At 44.9% G+C, this 13,777-nt stretch overlaps 1 protein-coding gene across 2 annotated transcripts in view; it reads right to left on the minus strand.

Annotated features, from left to right (window-relative positions):
• ACSL1 (acyl-CoA synthetase long chain family member 1) overlaps positions 1 to 13,777 on the minus strand; it is a 65,557-nt gene that overhangs the window by 18,144 nt on the left and 33,636 nt on the right. For both annotated transcript variants that reach the window (XM_052661547.1, XM_052661546.1), the window contains exons 3-10: positions 10,727 to 10,841; positions 9,981 to 10,045; positions 6,488 to 6,589; positions 4,201 to 4,300; positions 3,808 to 3,986; positions 1,387 to 1,419; positions 1,183 to 1,234; positions 465 to 538 (exon numbers count right to left, since the gene is read on the minus strand). In XM_052661547.1, the coding sequence (XP_052517507.1) occupies positions 465 to 538; positions 1,183 to 1,234; positions 1,387 to 1,419; positions 3,808 to 3,986; positions 4,201 to 4,300; positions 6,488 to 6,589; positions 9,981 to 10,045; positions 10,727 to 10,841 (720 nt within the window). The remainder of the gene's footprint in view (positions 1 to 464; positions 539 to 1,182; positions 1,235 to 1,386; positions 1,420 to 3,807; positions 3,987 to 4,200; positions 4,301 to 6,487; positions 6,590 to 9,980; positions 10,046 to 10,726; positions 10,842 to 13,777) is intronic.

Below are 13,777 nucleotides of genomic sequence, written 5' to 3' on the forward strand. Positions count from 1 at the left end.
GTGGAAGTCAAATTAAGCATAATGAACAGTGAAAACAATAATAATTCAAAACACCTTCAGCAACATTTAACATTTCCTTGTCCACCTAAAGAAATTAATTATTTTCTACACACTAAAACAGGAGATAAAATCACAAGAGAGTCAGTTTTTCTCTGTCCTTTCCTAAAAACATTTATAAGGCAGTATCCAAATGAAGTTTCACTACATAAAAAATGTAATAAATTCGATCTGTCAATTCAAGTTAACGGTCACAGCGGGAGTTGGGGATCAGGTCCATAGTGAAAAACTATTTGAGAGGAGGTGACCTCAGACCCCGGGAAAGCTCAGACCTTATCTATGTTTCAGGTAGTGTTTCAGATACAGTCTGGGCCTAACATGATGATGGGGCCTTGACCTCCTTCATTCTTGAGGCTTGCTGCCAACCACTGGATATACGGAAAGATGGCCCTCTCCCCCAAGTTTACCTCTGTCATTTTCACAAATGCTGAACAATCGCTCACTATATTTCGATGCGTGATCATTGCTCCTTTGGGGTTGCCTGGGGACACATATGAGCAAAATAAAGTTAGAAGACAGAAACTCCATCCAAGAATGGCGGACGTGAGACAAGCCCATAAACCCCACATCATCAGGGTCCCTGATGCCTCTCATGTGAGGTACACCGTGAAAGCCAAAAGCTGAGTTGCACCGAATTCCTGAGCAACCTGTAATCCTTTAAATGAAGCTAATTATCTTAACAACTTGTTGACCAGAGGTGCATTAATACGTCTTTTGTTACCTGAACATTATTGATTGGAGACGTTTCAACATTCACTTACATAACAAATTGCCAGCCACAGGCGTTAGTTTCTGGAAAAATCCCCAGGTCAATAATGTGTTAAACCATCTTTACTAATATGGGCAAGTCTTAGAGGGTGCGTGTAGCAATAAGAGACGAAAATCCAGGAATTTTATTTCTGGAAACCATGGATACAGTTTGTCCCAGAAAGATGGGTGATGTAAATGTGTGAGGATACACTCAGATCCTGGGGATGTTGTATCGAGCTACTGGAAGACAGGTTTGAACACTTCTGTCTCTTTTGCATCCAGTCCATCTACAATTCGAATAAGTCATCCGCAAGAGGAACCAGGAAATATACAGTTCCAGGTACCACTTAGAAACAATTTCTTTTCAAAACTGACCTGTAGTTCCACTAGTGAAGCAAATTACTGCAAGATCTTCAGGTGCTGGAGGCTACAGCACAATAAAAAGAAAAAAGCCAGTACAAATCAGAAAAGAATAGAAAACTCTAAGTCATTATGACCCAATATTTCTACTAGCCTCTGAACTAATTAGACACAGAAGCTGGACAGAGGCTGGGGCCGGGTTGGACACAGTGCACTCACCTTGGGCTTCTGTCTGTTGGCTCTTCCCAGGTCCTTAAAAAGAAGAGAGAAAAAAAAAATTTTAATGGAAACATTTAAGTCACATCAAGTCAGTTCAAGCTGACTTTTCTGTGGGATTGATTCACTCACAGCCGACACAAAGACAGCACAGATTTCAAATTACATAAACGACAGCAATTTAACCTGAACCCAGATACTTACCCATTGTTCTAAGAATCCGTTTTATGGTTGTTTTCTCTCTTATATAAAACCATATCGATGGCCTTAGGACTGGTCTTGGAAACAGGACTGATTCCAAGGACAGGAATCGAAGTCTCTTACATGTAATTCCAGTTTCCACTGCCATTCCTATCATGGCCTTTAACAAAGCCCAGCTCTTCACACTAATCAGAGAACTGCAGCTGTTCTGCGCCCTCCCAGAATCAGAACTCAGCACTGATCTGTGATCACCGGTTCTACAAAACTGACATCTTCAGTATGGAGAGAGAAATCAGTCTCCACCAGATTTAAATGCTGACCATTCTGGAAAGGCTCAAATATCTGCAGTTCCCCACATGGAGGGGAGAAAGGACTTAGGCGTCTATGATTACAGATCAGGCCACGATAGAAGCTCCAGGACCACCATCGAATGGCCATGAGGGTTAAGAAGGACAGATTCAGTTCTGAGGTGTGGCATCTCAAGGAGAATTCTGTTACTACCCCGGAGTCATTCTGATGTTGTTACCGCATGAAGGTATCTCCACAACCACCTTAATACCTATTAGTTTTTGAATGAATGATTTATGTTTTTTTCTTATTGAACAGCTTGAGTGAGCATAGGAAACAAGTGTGCCTGGAATTAAGTGGAAATTAGATGGGTGGCCTCTGGGCTCACCTGAGTAGGAAATGGCAACCCACTCCAGTTTTCTTGTCTGGAGAATCCCCACGCACAGAGAACCCTGGCGGGCTATAGTCCATGGGGTCTCAAAGAGTTGAACACGACTGAGCACCTAACACTTTCACTTCCACTCAGGGCTCAGTGAGTTGCTGCCCAGTATACAGTTTTAAATCTTAATCACACTTTTAAATTATGTGTATGATTGACCACTAATTAAAAATAGGGACACGGATATCCAACTAGAAGTCAACTAAGAGCTAAAGTAATGATAATTCCAATTTCTTCCCAAAATAATCTTTTATCAGATTCAAATTTCCATGCATCTTTTTAAAATTCCTATATAACTTAAGATCTCTAATTCTTTATCATATATAGCAATCAAAAAAAGACAAAAAAAAAAAAAAGCCTGTGTATGTGTCTGGGGAAGGGTAGGGGGATAAGGAAAAATGGGAGGAAAAGAATTATCTTGAAATGGGATTACAAGTGAAAAAAAACAGGGAAACACTAGCTGAAAAACTAGCTAAAAACCCCATTTAACAATTCTGCACACCTATTAACTCTTATAGGTTGCTGTCCTATGCTATTGTTTGTATGTATACGTATGTGTGGCTGACACTCTAATAGAACAAATGACAGATTCCCTGTGCCTACTAAATTCCCCAGAAAAGGTTTTATAGATCCTTACTTGGAGCTCAAATTCTTGGTAGAAGGAGAACTATAAATAAAATTCAAAACACTATTTATAACAACTCCAGGAAAATATTTATAACATTTTCAGAAAGAGAATGATTTATCTATTGAACCTATTATTTCCCGCGATGTGCACGTAACAGAAGCTTCCTCTTGCCTGCTGTTGTGGATGGAACTTTTAACCCAAGAGCAACCGGGGAAACCAGCTTCATCAGCTTCTTGTATTGGGTTGGCCAAAAAGTTCACTCAAGCTTTTCTGTAAGGTCTAACGAAAAACCAAAATGAACTTTTTGGCCAAGCCAATACGATCTAATGTTGAACAACCAGTTTAAACATGGACCCACTCATTTTCCTAGACTGGTTACCTTTACAACTGTGATTAATCTGTCTTAAAATGAAAATAAATCGAATCAAGCACCTATGCTAGAAATTCACCAGAGGCCTAAAAAAGCAACCTTGGAAAAAGAATAATGAGGCAGATTTCTATGTCTGACTGTTTTAGAGACAAATCAGTAAGTAAAAGACATTAATACTTAAAGAGGACATACAGACTTAAATCTCCGCTTGAACCTGAAATTCTCATTTCCAGCATTTATTAGCAGGGCTTGTCAGTGCTCAGGAATGACTTTGTTAGCACTGCAACTTGCTAGATGACAGCACTTAGGCAGAATGTGATGGGTTAACACTGGGAATGTGTGCAGAATTCTTCTTTCCAGTAACGAGACAGATTTCTGTTCTCTTTACAGGACCACCGAGAGTTGGGACTTTGTGGTCACACTGGAGAGACACCACAGTTGAACCAAAATGACCTCGGAGGAACTGTTCAGGGAAGTGAGCAGGGCAGGGTGACTCACCTCCATGGCCTTCATGCTGATGATCTCCACCCCACACTTCTTGCCTCGTTCCAGCAGATCACTGCCGTAGGAGTCCATGAGAACAATAGTTTTAAGGCATGGTATTAACTTATTTTCTACACCTTCTAATAGGAGGTTGGCCTTCTCTGGCTTGTCCACAAAAACCAGAGAGAGTTCGGCTGGAAGTAAAGAGACACAGTGAGGAAGCAGCTCTGGGATATTTAAAAGCTTGACTGTAACATTTGACATCAGGTTTAAGAACTACCTTCTTTGAATAGGAGGATAAGTGTACATTTAAATGAAAAATCCCTATTCCATCATGTAATCATTACATGTAGCTGCTGTATCTACCCAATAACTAGGGTAACATGCTCCCAAAGACCACAGACATACCTTTGTTGATGATGTAGGTGATGGCTTCAGTTCCGAGGGTGTCATAGAGGGGAACGATCACCATCGAGTAAGTAAAGCATCCCTGTTCAATGATCACCCACTAAAGAAAAAGTAGAGGTCTGGGTGAGAATATGAGAGGTCACCATGGAACCCCTCCAGGAAAAACAAGACTCTAAAGACTCAACGTGGAAACACTGGATGTACCAAAACTAACATCTGTGTATCAACTACCATGTGTCAGGCACTGGAGGGATTCCTAATGAGCAAAACACTTGCCCAGTTCTTACCAAAAAAAAAGAAAGTACAATCTGCCTGAAGATTTGGGGCAAATATGTGAAAAGAGAATGAACAACACAATAAAGTGATGAGCTCAGAGGTAAGAGAGCCCACAGTGGGCCTCCATGGAGTGGGAGGGAATCGAGCTCGCCCTTGGCAAGAGCAGCACAATTTCGACAGATGGAGAGAAAGGCACAGGGACTCCAGGAGAGGGACCGCGAGGTCCAAGCAGGGAGGAGGGATGTCAGTGAGCCCTGAGGCTGGCAGGGACGGCCCAGCAGGGCTGTGGGGACCGGCTAAGCTCGACAGAGGGCTGGAGTCAGCCTGAGGTCACAGAGGAGCCTGGCTCTATGAACCAGGCAAGACACTGCCTCTGGGGCTCCTCCGTCAAACAGTGACCGGAGGTCCGAGGAAGAACAATTTGGTCACAGTGTGCAATAAGGCCTAGGACTACGGGAAGAAGGACATGCCATCTACCGGGAGAACCGTCCATGGAAGTCTCCCCAGGAAAGTGAGGAAGGAAGGAAGTGACATGGGTTGCTGGTCATCTTCCTCTAAACCCATCAGTCACACAGCAACTGACCCGCCTACAAGGCAGATGCAGCAGTCACTCTCTCCCTGAAAACCCTCGTGGCGCCCATCACCTGCAGATCACACATGGGTAAAGGCACAGGGCCATGGGAAGCACAGCCTACTCACGTTCACTTGGCCTGGAGCTGTTTTCTCTCTCTTCCTGCCACTCCACCCTCCACCACAATGAAATGATTCATCTCCCAACAGACACGCTGCTCCAGGCAAACATGCCCTTGTTCCTGACATTCCCTTGGCCTCCCCACCCTTACAGCCATCAAGACTCCACTTGGATGCCACCTCCAGAAAGTCCTCCTTGACTGAGTTCCCATAATCCTTCTATTTCGTGTCCACACAACACATTAAAAGAAAATGTGGGTTTATGGGGCTGTCTTCAAGGTACCTTATGAAGAAGATCCACTGTGGTATTTTGGTGCCTGGCAGTGCCTGGCAATATACGAGGTTCTCAATAAACATTTGGTGAACTAACTGATAAATATCAGAAGAAGCCCACTCCATCCACGAAGTAAGGAATTTATGTCCTAGTCATAGACTCATGACTAGTGATATTCCACTGAAACAAAAATTTTGGACGTGTTCATTCAAATGGGCTTCACTTTAAATGAAAGAAATGGAATTCCATGAGCCTAATTGTGGCCCAGCTGTGGAAAATGCTATTCCTCCTTTAACTGTACACAAAATGCTGAGAAACCACTGTTAACTATAAAACAGTAGCACATTAAACCAAAATGTTTTTGGACCCAAGCAGGTCTAAGAGTCAATGTAGCTTTTTCAAGTCCAGCGCTTGAATTTTTCTGTGTCAGCTATGCCACTAATTTTTTATCTACAGCGTAGGTAATAACTCCAGGGGCGCTTCTCATTTCAATGCACTTTAATACAGTGGTTTACAGAAGACCACACACAGGCCTGGACGGCCAAACAACAGTCCGCCTGTCTAAATTACGGCCAGCTACTGCTGAAGCTCCTTCCCCATGCCCCCTGAGATTTTAAACTTTGCAATCTGAGCAGGGGGAAAGCCTCAGAAAGAAAAGGTGTGAGTTTGCTACTGATAAACACGTCCCCAAGTTTCTCTGTCATTGACTAATACTATTATTCTAACCACAGAGGCAGTCCTTAAAGTGGGAAGACTTTTTGTTAGCTATTTGTTTTTATTTGTTTATATACCAAAGACTTTCTTTGTCAGTTTCTGTTTGGGGACCTGGTTTAAAAAAAAAAAATTTTTTTTTCCCCCTACTTAAAGGCTAAGAAAGACCTGCTTTGGGTTTTCATACATGTAACTCTCTAAGGCACAACAAAGAGCTATGTTGGTGGTGATCAGACCACAGAATCTGGTCTGAGGCAGAGGCAGGTGTGAACCCTAACTGACTCTTGCATGGAGAATTCTCTGAGCTGTGGTTGCTCAGCCCCTAACGGTTAATACCTCAGGTCTGTTCTGAGCGAAGATGCCGATGAACTGGTCTGGGGCTGCCTTGAAGCCCTTGTGAAGCAGTGCCGAGCCCACACACTCTGACATGTCTGCAACCTACAACAGAGGAGAAAAATCAGTCAGGAACAGCATCAGGTCCAACTCAAGGAACACAGCTTCCCGTGACGGCCGAGCCTAATATCTTCACCAAGAAGCAGTTCTGCCCAGAGAGAAGGAACAGGGGTAGACAGGTATCCCTTTAGTTACAAATTTTTGCAAAGTTCAAGGTTTGACTTTCCAGAACTCATGGTGAGGGGACTGATCACACAGCTCCCTCTGCAAAGCAAATGAATCTCACCGCAACAGCTGCCAGGTCACACACGATCCATGTCAGAGTTTCTGTTTTATACTTTAGTTTTACAAAAGCAACCCAGGGACACAGAATTTTGTGTCTGTGTTTATAAAGAGCAATGAAGAAGCTGAAACTTGTCCTTTGTTATAAACACAGAAAGGACAAGTTTGGGGGAGACCTTTGGAAAATAAGGATGAGTTCTAATCATTAGACTCCACAACTCTATTCTTGAAAATTAGTTCTTACGAAATAATCCAGTCCTAAAGCGAAGTTTGAAAAGACTTTAGGTACAAGAATATATATTTCAAAATTATGTAAAGTCATAAAAGTTTAGGGGAAAAAAAGACCAATGGCTGGATGATCAAGTAAATGACGGTAAATCTAATAAAATGCTCTACACCAGTAAACACTACAATTACAAAAAACCATATCACACTTGAGTGTCTGTTACAATTTTAAGATAAATGAATACAAAATGTACACTATTAATTACAACTAAGTAAAAACAGGCAAGACTATCTACCTACCCCAATTTCCCATCCTCTCCTCATTCCTACCCCAAATGAACTTAAAAAAAATTTTTTTTCATGTTAATTTGGAATTCTTTATTCTTGGTTGGTAAATTATCAGGAGCACTTTAAATCCACACCCACGCCTGCAGAGAACAGAACCACACCTGATGCTGCTCCAGAAGCCTGTTGGTTCGGGGACATGGTGCCATCCCTGCTCTGCCAATGGCAGTAAGAGTGACAGCAAGAAGGACATTAACATGCTTATTCTCCGATACCCCAGGGACTGCTTCACAACTCCTGCTTGTTTGTAAGGGCTGGGAACCTGTGAGTACTTAGATGGTCTGCAGAGCTTACTGGATTCTATGCACACACTTGGGTCTCTAGAAAGATGGTCCAGACGTTTCCTTGAAAAGCTTTACAGGGATTCCTGACCCCCAAAGCTCAGAATCACTGGGCTAGGGGGGGAAAATGATTTAAATACACACATCCAAAGTTAGCTTCAGTCTACTTTTTTTTATCTTCACTGGTCTCTGTCTGAAATGTACAAAACACCTTCTGAAACCCCAGGGATTTTCAACCTGCCTCAAACATCCCGTTGGCAGGGGACCTATTTTCCCTCTGGCAGTCAACATGTAACAGAAGCTATACAGGAACATATTACTATAAGTAAGGGTAGTGTAAAGCCCAAGGGTTTGGTTTTCTCTTATTTGGTAGTCCAAGCACCTGCCTTAAGCTTTGATGGCTGATGCATCCTCTTCCAACGCTGATACATTGCCAGCCACAAAAAAGATAAGGAGCCAGGCCCCCTCCTAAACAAGCCTCCTTTGTTTTAGAGATCTTGGTTGATGCGGATAACTGCCCATTTGGGCCACTTGTTTTTTCTTTTTCCTGTGCTTTAAGTTACTGCTCTTGTGCTTTAAATTCATCAATAAGAGTGAACCCAGATCCCACGGGAGGATACTGACCCCAATAAAGCAAAACCCCAGGTGCTCTGCACTCTCTCTTCCCCTACCAGAGACCTCACTTGTGAGGCCCAGGTGTGCTGTGTATTTTCCAAGTCTTGTAGTAAGAAAGCTTTATTTTTTCCAAGGTTCTTATAGTTATTGCTGAAGGGCATCTTGCAATCATCTTATGAACTACAAGGGCTGGCCCAGCCACAATACTGATTATTGACAGGCTGAGACCCGCACAAAACAGTAACATGACAAGAAGATGATGCAAACCAGAAGCACTGGCAGATTCTGTGAGGCCTGAAGACCGCTGTGCAATGTTAAATCTCCAACAAACATGAACTGCTTTTACACCACTTGTGAAAATGAAGGATCTGAAAACTACTATTTCGATGGAAAACTACTATTTGGCTCTGTTAAGGGAAAATAAAAACCAGTCTCTCTGCTCACCGGACCTACAGCTCATGATTCCTACAAGCAAGGAACGCGAAGCTGTCTTGTCTGTCTCTATCTCTCTTGCCTTTTGCATTTCACTGATCCTCAGATGTGGGAGGACCAGGAAGCATTTTCCCACAGGCTGGTTTTGCAGATCCTAACGACAACCCACTTCATACACCCCCACCCCTTCCCAGGACACATCAACTACCCAGAGCCCCAGCCACAGAAGGGGGATTGGTCCTCTGCGTCCTGCGCCTACTCCAGGGAGCACTCTCGACAGCTGCGCTGGAAGCACAAGGCAGCAAAGCGGATGCCCCCATTGGCTCCTGCGTTGTCTCGGGGGTGCTGCCTTGAACTGGGGAGAGTCAGGAGCAACTAGACTTGTTGTAATCACAATACAAACAAAAAAAAAGGAGCAAGCCTTCCTGCTCTGCTACCAGCCATCTGCAAACCACTATGTACAGTTAAAAGCCATGGACCTGCTGGGACCAGAGTGACAGGAGTGAGATGGCCCAGGTCCCAGCCGCCTCCATGTTTGTTCGATTACACAGGCGTCATCTCTGCTGCTCTCCATGCTGCCCTCAGGTTAAAGGTCACCCCAGGATCAGTATGATGCTTTGGAGGCTCCTTACAACAGATGGCGTGGGCCTCCCTCCTGGTCCTGGTTCAGCTGTGACCAGGGGTGAGTCCCAGCCCTGCCTGGGGCCCATTTTCTCTCATCTATAAAATGAGAGGGCTCCTCTACACTGGGGCATGTGTATTTGTCCAGCACCCTCAAGACAGAAAGGAGTAAGTAATCTTATCCTCCTGTGGGGTCTGGGAGAAGAGTCATCTGCTTCAAGCACATTTCTAGCATTTTATTTATTTGTTTGGCTACACTGCAAGGCTTCTGGGATCTTAGCTTTTTGACCGGGGATTGAACCTGGGCCCTTGGCAGTGAGAGCTCAGAGCCCTAACCTCTGGACTGCCAGAGAATCCTCTAGCATTTTATTTTAAAATTTATACTGTACTCCACAACACACCCACAGCAGTTCTAAAATAAACTACTTTGAACCACCCATTCAATTACTGATCTAGTGTTCCCCAAATCTGTGTGTTTAATCTCTCGGGATGCTGCACGTCTGTTCTAAAGCCCTGAGCCAGGTCGGCATCTACACTCCATAGAAACCTTCCAACCCAAACTTCAGAGGCTCCAAGAACTGCCGTGTTCCCACCCTATGGCTCAAGTGAGGCGTCCATAGAGCCGGAAAACTCACCTGTTTGTATGAAAGCCATTCATAGGGTTGGTCTGGTTTCCGAGAGCCTAAACAAGGGCCATTATCTAAAAGAAGAAAACAAATGAAAGAATAAACGATGGGCTAAACATGCCTAGATATTCCTAGGTTCTCATTTGTATCCTTCATTCCACAAAGTGGTCCTCAGGTGTGAAACAATGAATTCAGATCGGACGCACTTTCCCCCTGGGTCTGGGTCTGAGTTTTGCTTCTCTACTTCTATTTTGTTTCTCACATGGGGCAGGAGGGAGATGGCGTGGCTGCCAGGTACCCGGGGTCTCTGGTGCCACCGTCAGAGATGAAGGGCAGTCTCGTGAGCCAATATCCCTCAAGTGTCTCTGATGGAATCCCACTTCCTTGGGTATCAATGTTTATTTCTCAAAATATGGGTCTTCTGGTTAAGCAAGCTTGAGAAATGTTGGATCAAGCCCGGTTAAATAGGTCTCTTTATGCAGGAAACGTCAGAGCCTGTACGGAGCTAACGGATGTGTGACTCTCCATGAAACACGCCACATGTGACTGCAGAAATGCCTTGACCATGGGCCACACCCGATGGGACCTGTGTGCGGGGGGACTCGCTCTGCAGAGGTTAACAGGAGGAGACAGGGAGCTGGGAGCCAGGCTGTGTCGGAGAGAGTTGTGAGCAAATACGGCTTCTTGAAGAAAGACCCCTCTGTTGAAAGGAAAAACCTGAAGCGCTAGTTGCACAGATTCGGACCGATGCTTACTGGACACCTGTATGCCCCTCTGGAAGCCTTCGTATAATGTTCTGACATCATCGTAGAAATACACCAGGGGCTCGTCACTGTCCAGGAGTGTGGATCTCCGGGCACCATCACTGCCCTGGGAAAAAAGACAGACAGACAGAAGGTCAGAAGAAAGCATTAAAAAGAAAATGTCTACCGCGTGCGCCCTCTATCCCCTCCAGGGCCTGGGAGGGGTGAGCGTTTGCTGCATGGACTCCAGGGCCAGATGCGCTGGCGTCTGACATAAATCCTCCACCTGAGACAAGCGCTGGCTTCAGAGAAGCAAGGCTGGGCCCATGTCCGTCCAGGCAAAAAGAAAGAAGAAAGAAAGATAGTGCTAAGTTGTAGCTGACTCTTGTGATTCCATGACCTGTAGCTAGCCAGGCTCCCCTGTCCATGGGATTCTCCAGGAAACAATACTGGAGTGGGTTGCCATTCCCTTCTCCAGGGGATCTTCCTGACCCAGGAATTGAACCCAGGTCTCAGGAATTGAACCCAGGTCTCCCGTATTGCAGGCAGATGCTTTACCGACTAAGCTACACAGACCCCTGGGAAAAGGAAGTGACGGAGGGAAAGGAAAAGGGGCTCAAAGGGGCTCACAGACTTATAAGCATTGGTCTTGTCAGACAAGGCTGAGGAGTCTGAGGACTGGAAACCAAACCCTTGGACACAACTGGGATGATACTCAAACCATATCCACTGGCAGATAAAGGATTGATTCTGTCTGGTCTTGGGGAAATGACACACCGTTCAGTTTTACTTCCATCACCTTATCCGTATTCTTTTGGAGATCATGTCTACTGTTTTTCCTCTTTGCCAACTACCCTATAATCTGTTAGGAACGTCAGTTTCCCATGTAGCATCTACTAGTTACCATCATCAGCTATAACATGTACGGATGCGCATGGACTCCTCATCCCTACACGACTGGAGGGAGTCCATGGAGTACAGGCTGAGGAGAGGAGCACCGAGGGGGCTGGAACTGATAGAGAGGAGAAGCCTGGAATCTACAGGGCACTGGCTCACCCCAGAGCCGAAGTCCTCGTAGGATGGGCAGGGGAACACCTGGGCCTTGTGGGGCAAGCAGTTCGCAAGCTCTTCACCAGATCTACTGAGTTGGAAACTCTGGGGGTGTGATCCAGCAGTCCACCTTTCAGCCAGCCCTTCAGGGATCCGGTGCACCACTTGGATGCATTATGGTCCCAAATTAAGCCTTCCCTGCTGACTCAGTGGTAAAGAATCTGCCTGCTAATGCAGGAGACATGGGAGACCCAGGTTCAATCCCTGGGTTGGAAAGATTCCCTGGAGAAGGAAATGGCAAACCACTCCAATATTCCTGCCTGGGAAATCCCATGGACAGAGAAGCCTTGGCGTGCTATACAGTTCACGGGGGTGGCAAAGAGTTGGATACAACTAAGTGACTGAATAATAACAACATGGTCCCCAGGAGGGAAGTGGTGAAGATCAGGGTAATACCTAGTAGGAAATCTACGAGGGTGCGCAGCGTGCAGAACACAATGGAGACAGACCAGCTGACAAGGGCCTGATGAGGGCAGGGCAAGTCTGATGCTGGAGGCACTAAGCACTAATGACTGGGATTTGGCAGGTTACTGGAAGCAGGAGGACAAGAGCGAGTCAGAGGCCTGTGAGAACAGCAGTTCCAGTCTATCCAAAATCAAACACTAGGACTTAGCGGCAGGTTTGAGAGAAGAGATTAAGTTTGTGTGCTTAGTCGTTCAGTCGTGTCTCACTCCTTGCGACCCTCTGGACCGCAGCCCACCAGGCTCCTCTGTCCATGGGGTTTTTCAGGCAGGAATACTGGAGTGGGTTGCCATTTCCTTCTCCTCCTCCAGGGGATCTTTCCAATCCAGGGGTCGAAACTGTGTCTCCTGTGTCTCCTGAACTGCAGGCAGATTCTTTACCTGCTGAGCCATCAAGGGAGCCCAAAACAGATTAAGTTTAACTTTGAATATGTGCAGACTCTCTCTCTTCAAGACAGCAGGTCAATTCCCCAGTTCCTACTTGGAGAATCACTGCTCTTGAGTATCATTTTATAACAACTTTTGCTAAATAACTCTGGTTACACTACCGTTCTGGTGATATATGAACTTCAGGACTTTGAAGGTAAAGTCTTCAGGACTGTTTGGTAAAACAGTCAAATCAAAGTTAAAGAAGTTAATCACATCCCAAATAAAGCCATCCTCTTCACAAAGTAACCCGAGGACAAAATATTTATTACTACTCTAATTAGAAATTAGAATAAGTAGCAAAAGTTTGGAGATGAAGCAGTAAATGAATTCTACGCCAAAAAGGTATAGGTGAAACGCTGGGTGACAGGTCACATGATCAATGAACTGTAAGGCATACTCTGTAATTTCAGGAAAAGGGATGAATGAAATGGAAGTGGGGGAGACCAAGCAATAAAGGCTGTTTTGAAAACTGCTGCTCTATGATGTTCAGTTCAGTTCAGCCGCTCAGTTGTATCCAACTCTTCGTGACCCATGGACTGCAGCACACCAGGCTTCCCTGTCCATCACCAACTCCCAGAGTTTACTCAAACTCATGTCCATTGAGTTGGTGATGCCATCCAACCATCTCATCCTCTGTCATCCCCTTCTCCTCCCACCTTCAATCTTCCCCAGCATCAGGGTCTTTTCAAATGAGTCAGTTCTTCATATCAGGTGGCCAAAGTATTGGGAGTTTCAGCTTCAGCATCAGTCCTTCCAATGAATATTCAGGACTGATTTCTTTAGGATGGACTGGTGATGATGATGATCACGCATGCCCATAAGAAATCATCTTTGATGTACATGCACCACCATTCTTCTTGAATTAAAGTCCTGTCCATAAACACTGAGCACTGGCAACCTTGGTGACACCTGCAAAGGTGTGGGCTTGCACAGCTACAACAGCGGGGGCTCAAATGTCTGTGTGTGCTACAAAACAGAGCCATTTCAAGGACAGGGCATTTAACTATTGGCTTATCCAAGTACATGCAGCTATTTTTAGGAACACCTACTTAAATGAAGAAAT

This window comes from Budorcas taxicolor, chromosome 24 (genome assembly GCF_023091745.1).
Source record: "Budorcas taxicolor isolate Tak-1 chromosome 24, Takin1.1, whole genome shotgun sequence".
Lineage (NCBI taxonomy): Eukaryota > Metazoa > Chordata > Mammalia > Artiodactyla > Bovidae > Budorcas > Budorcas taxicolor.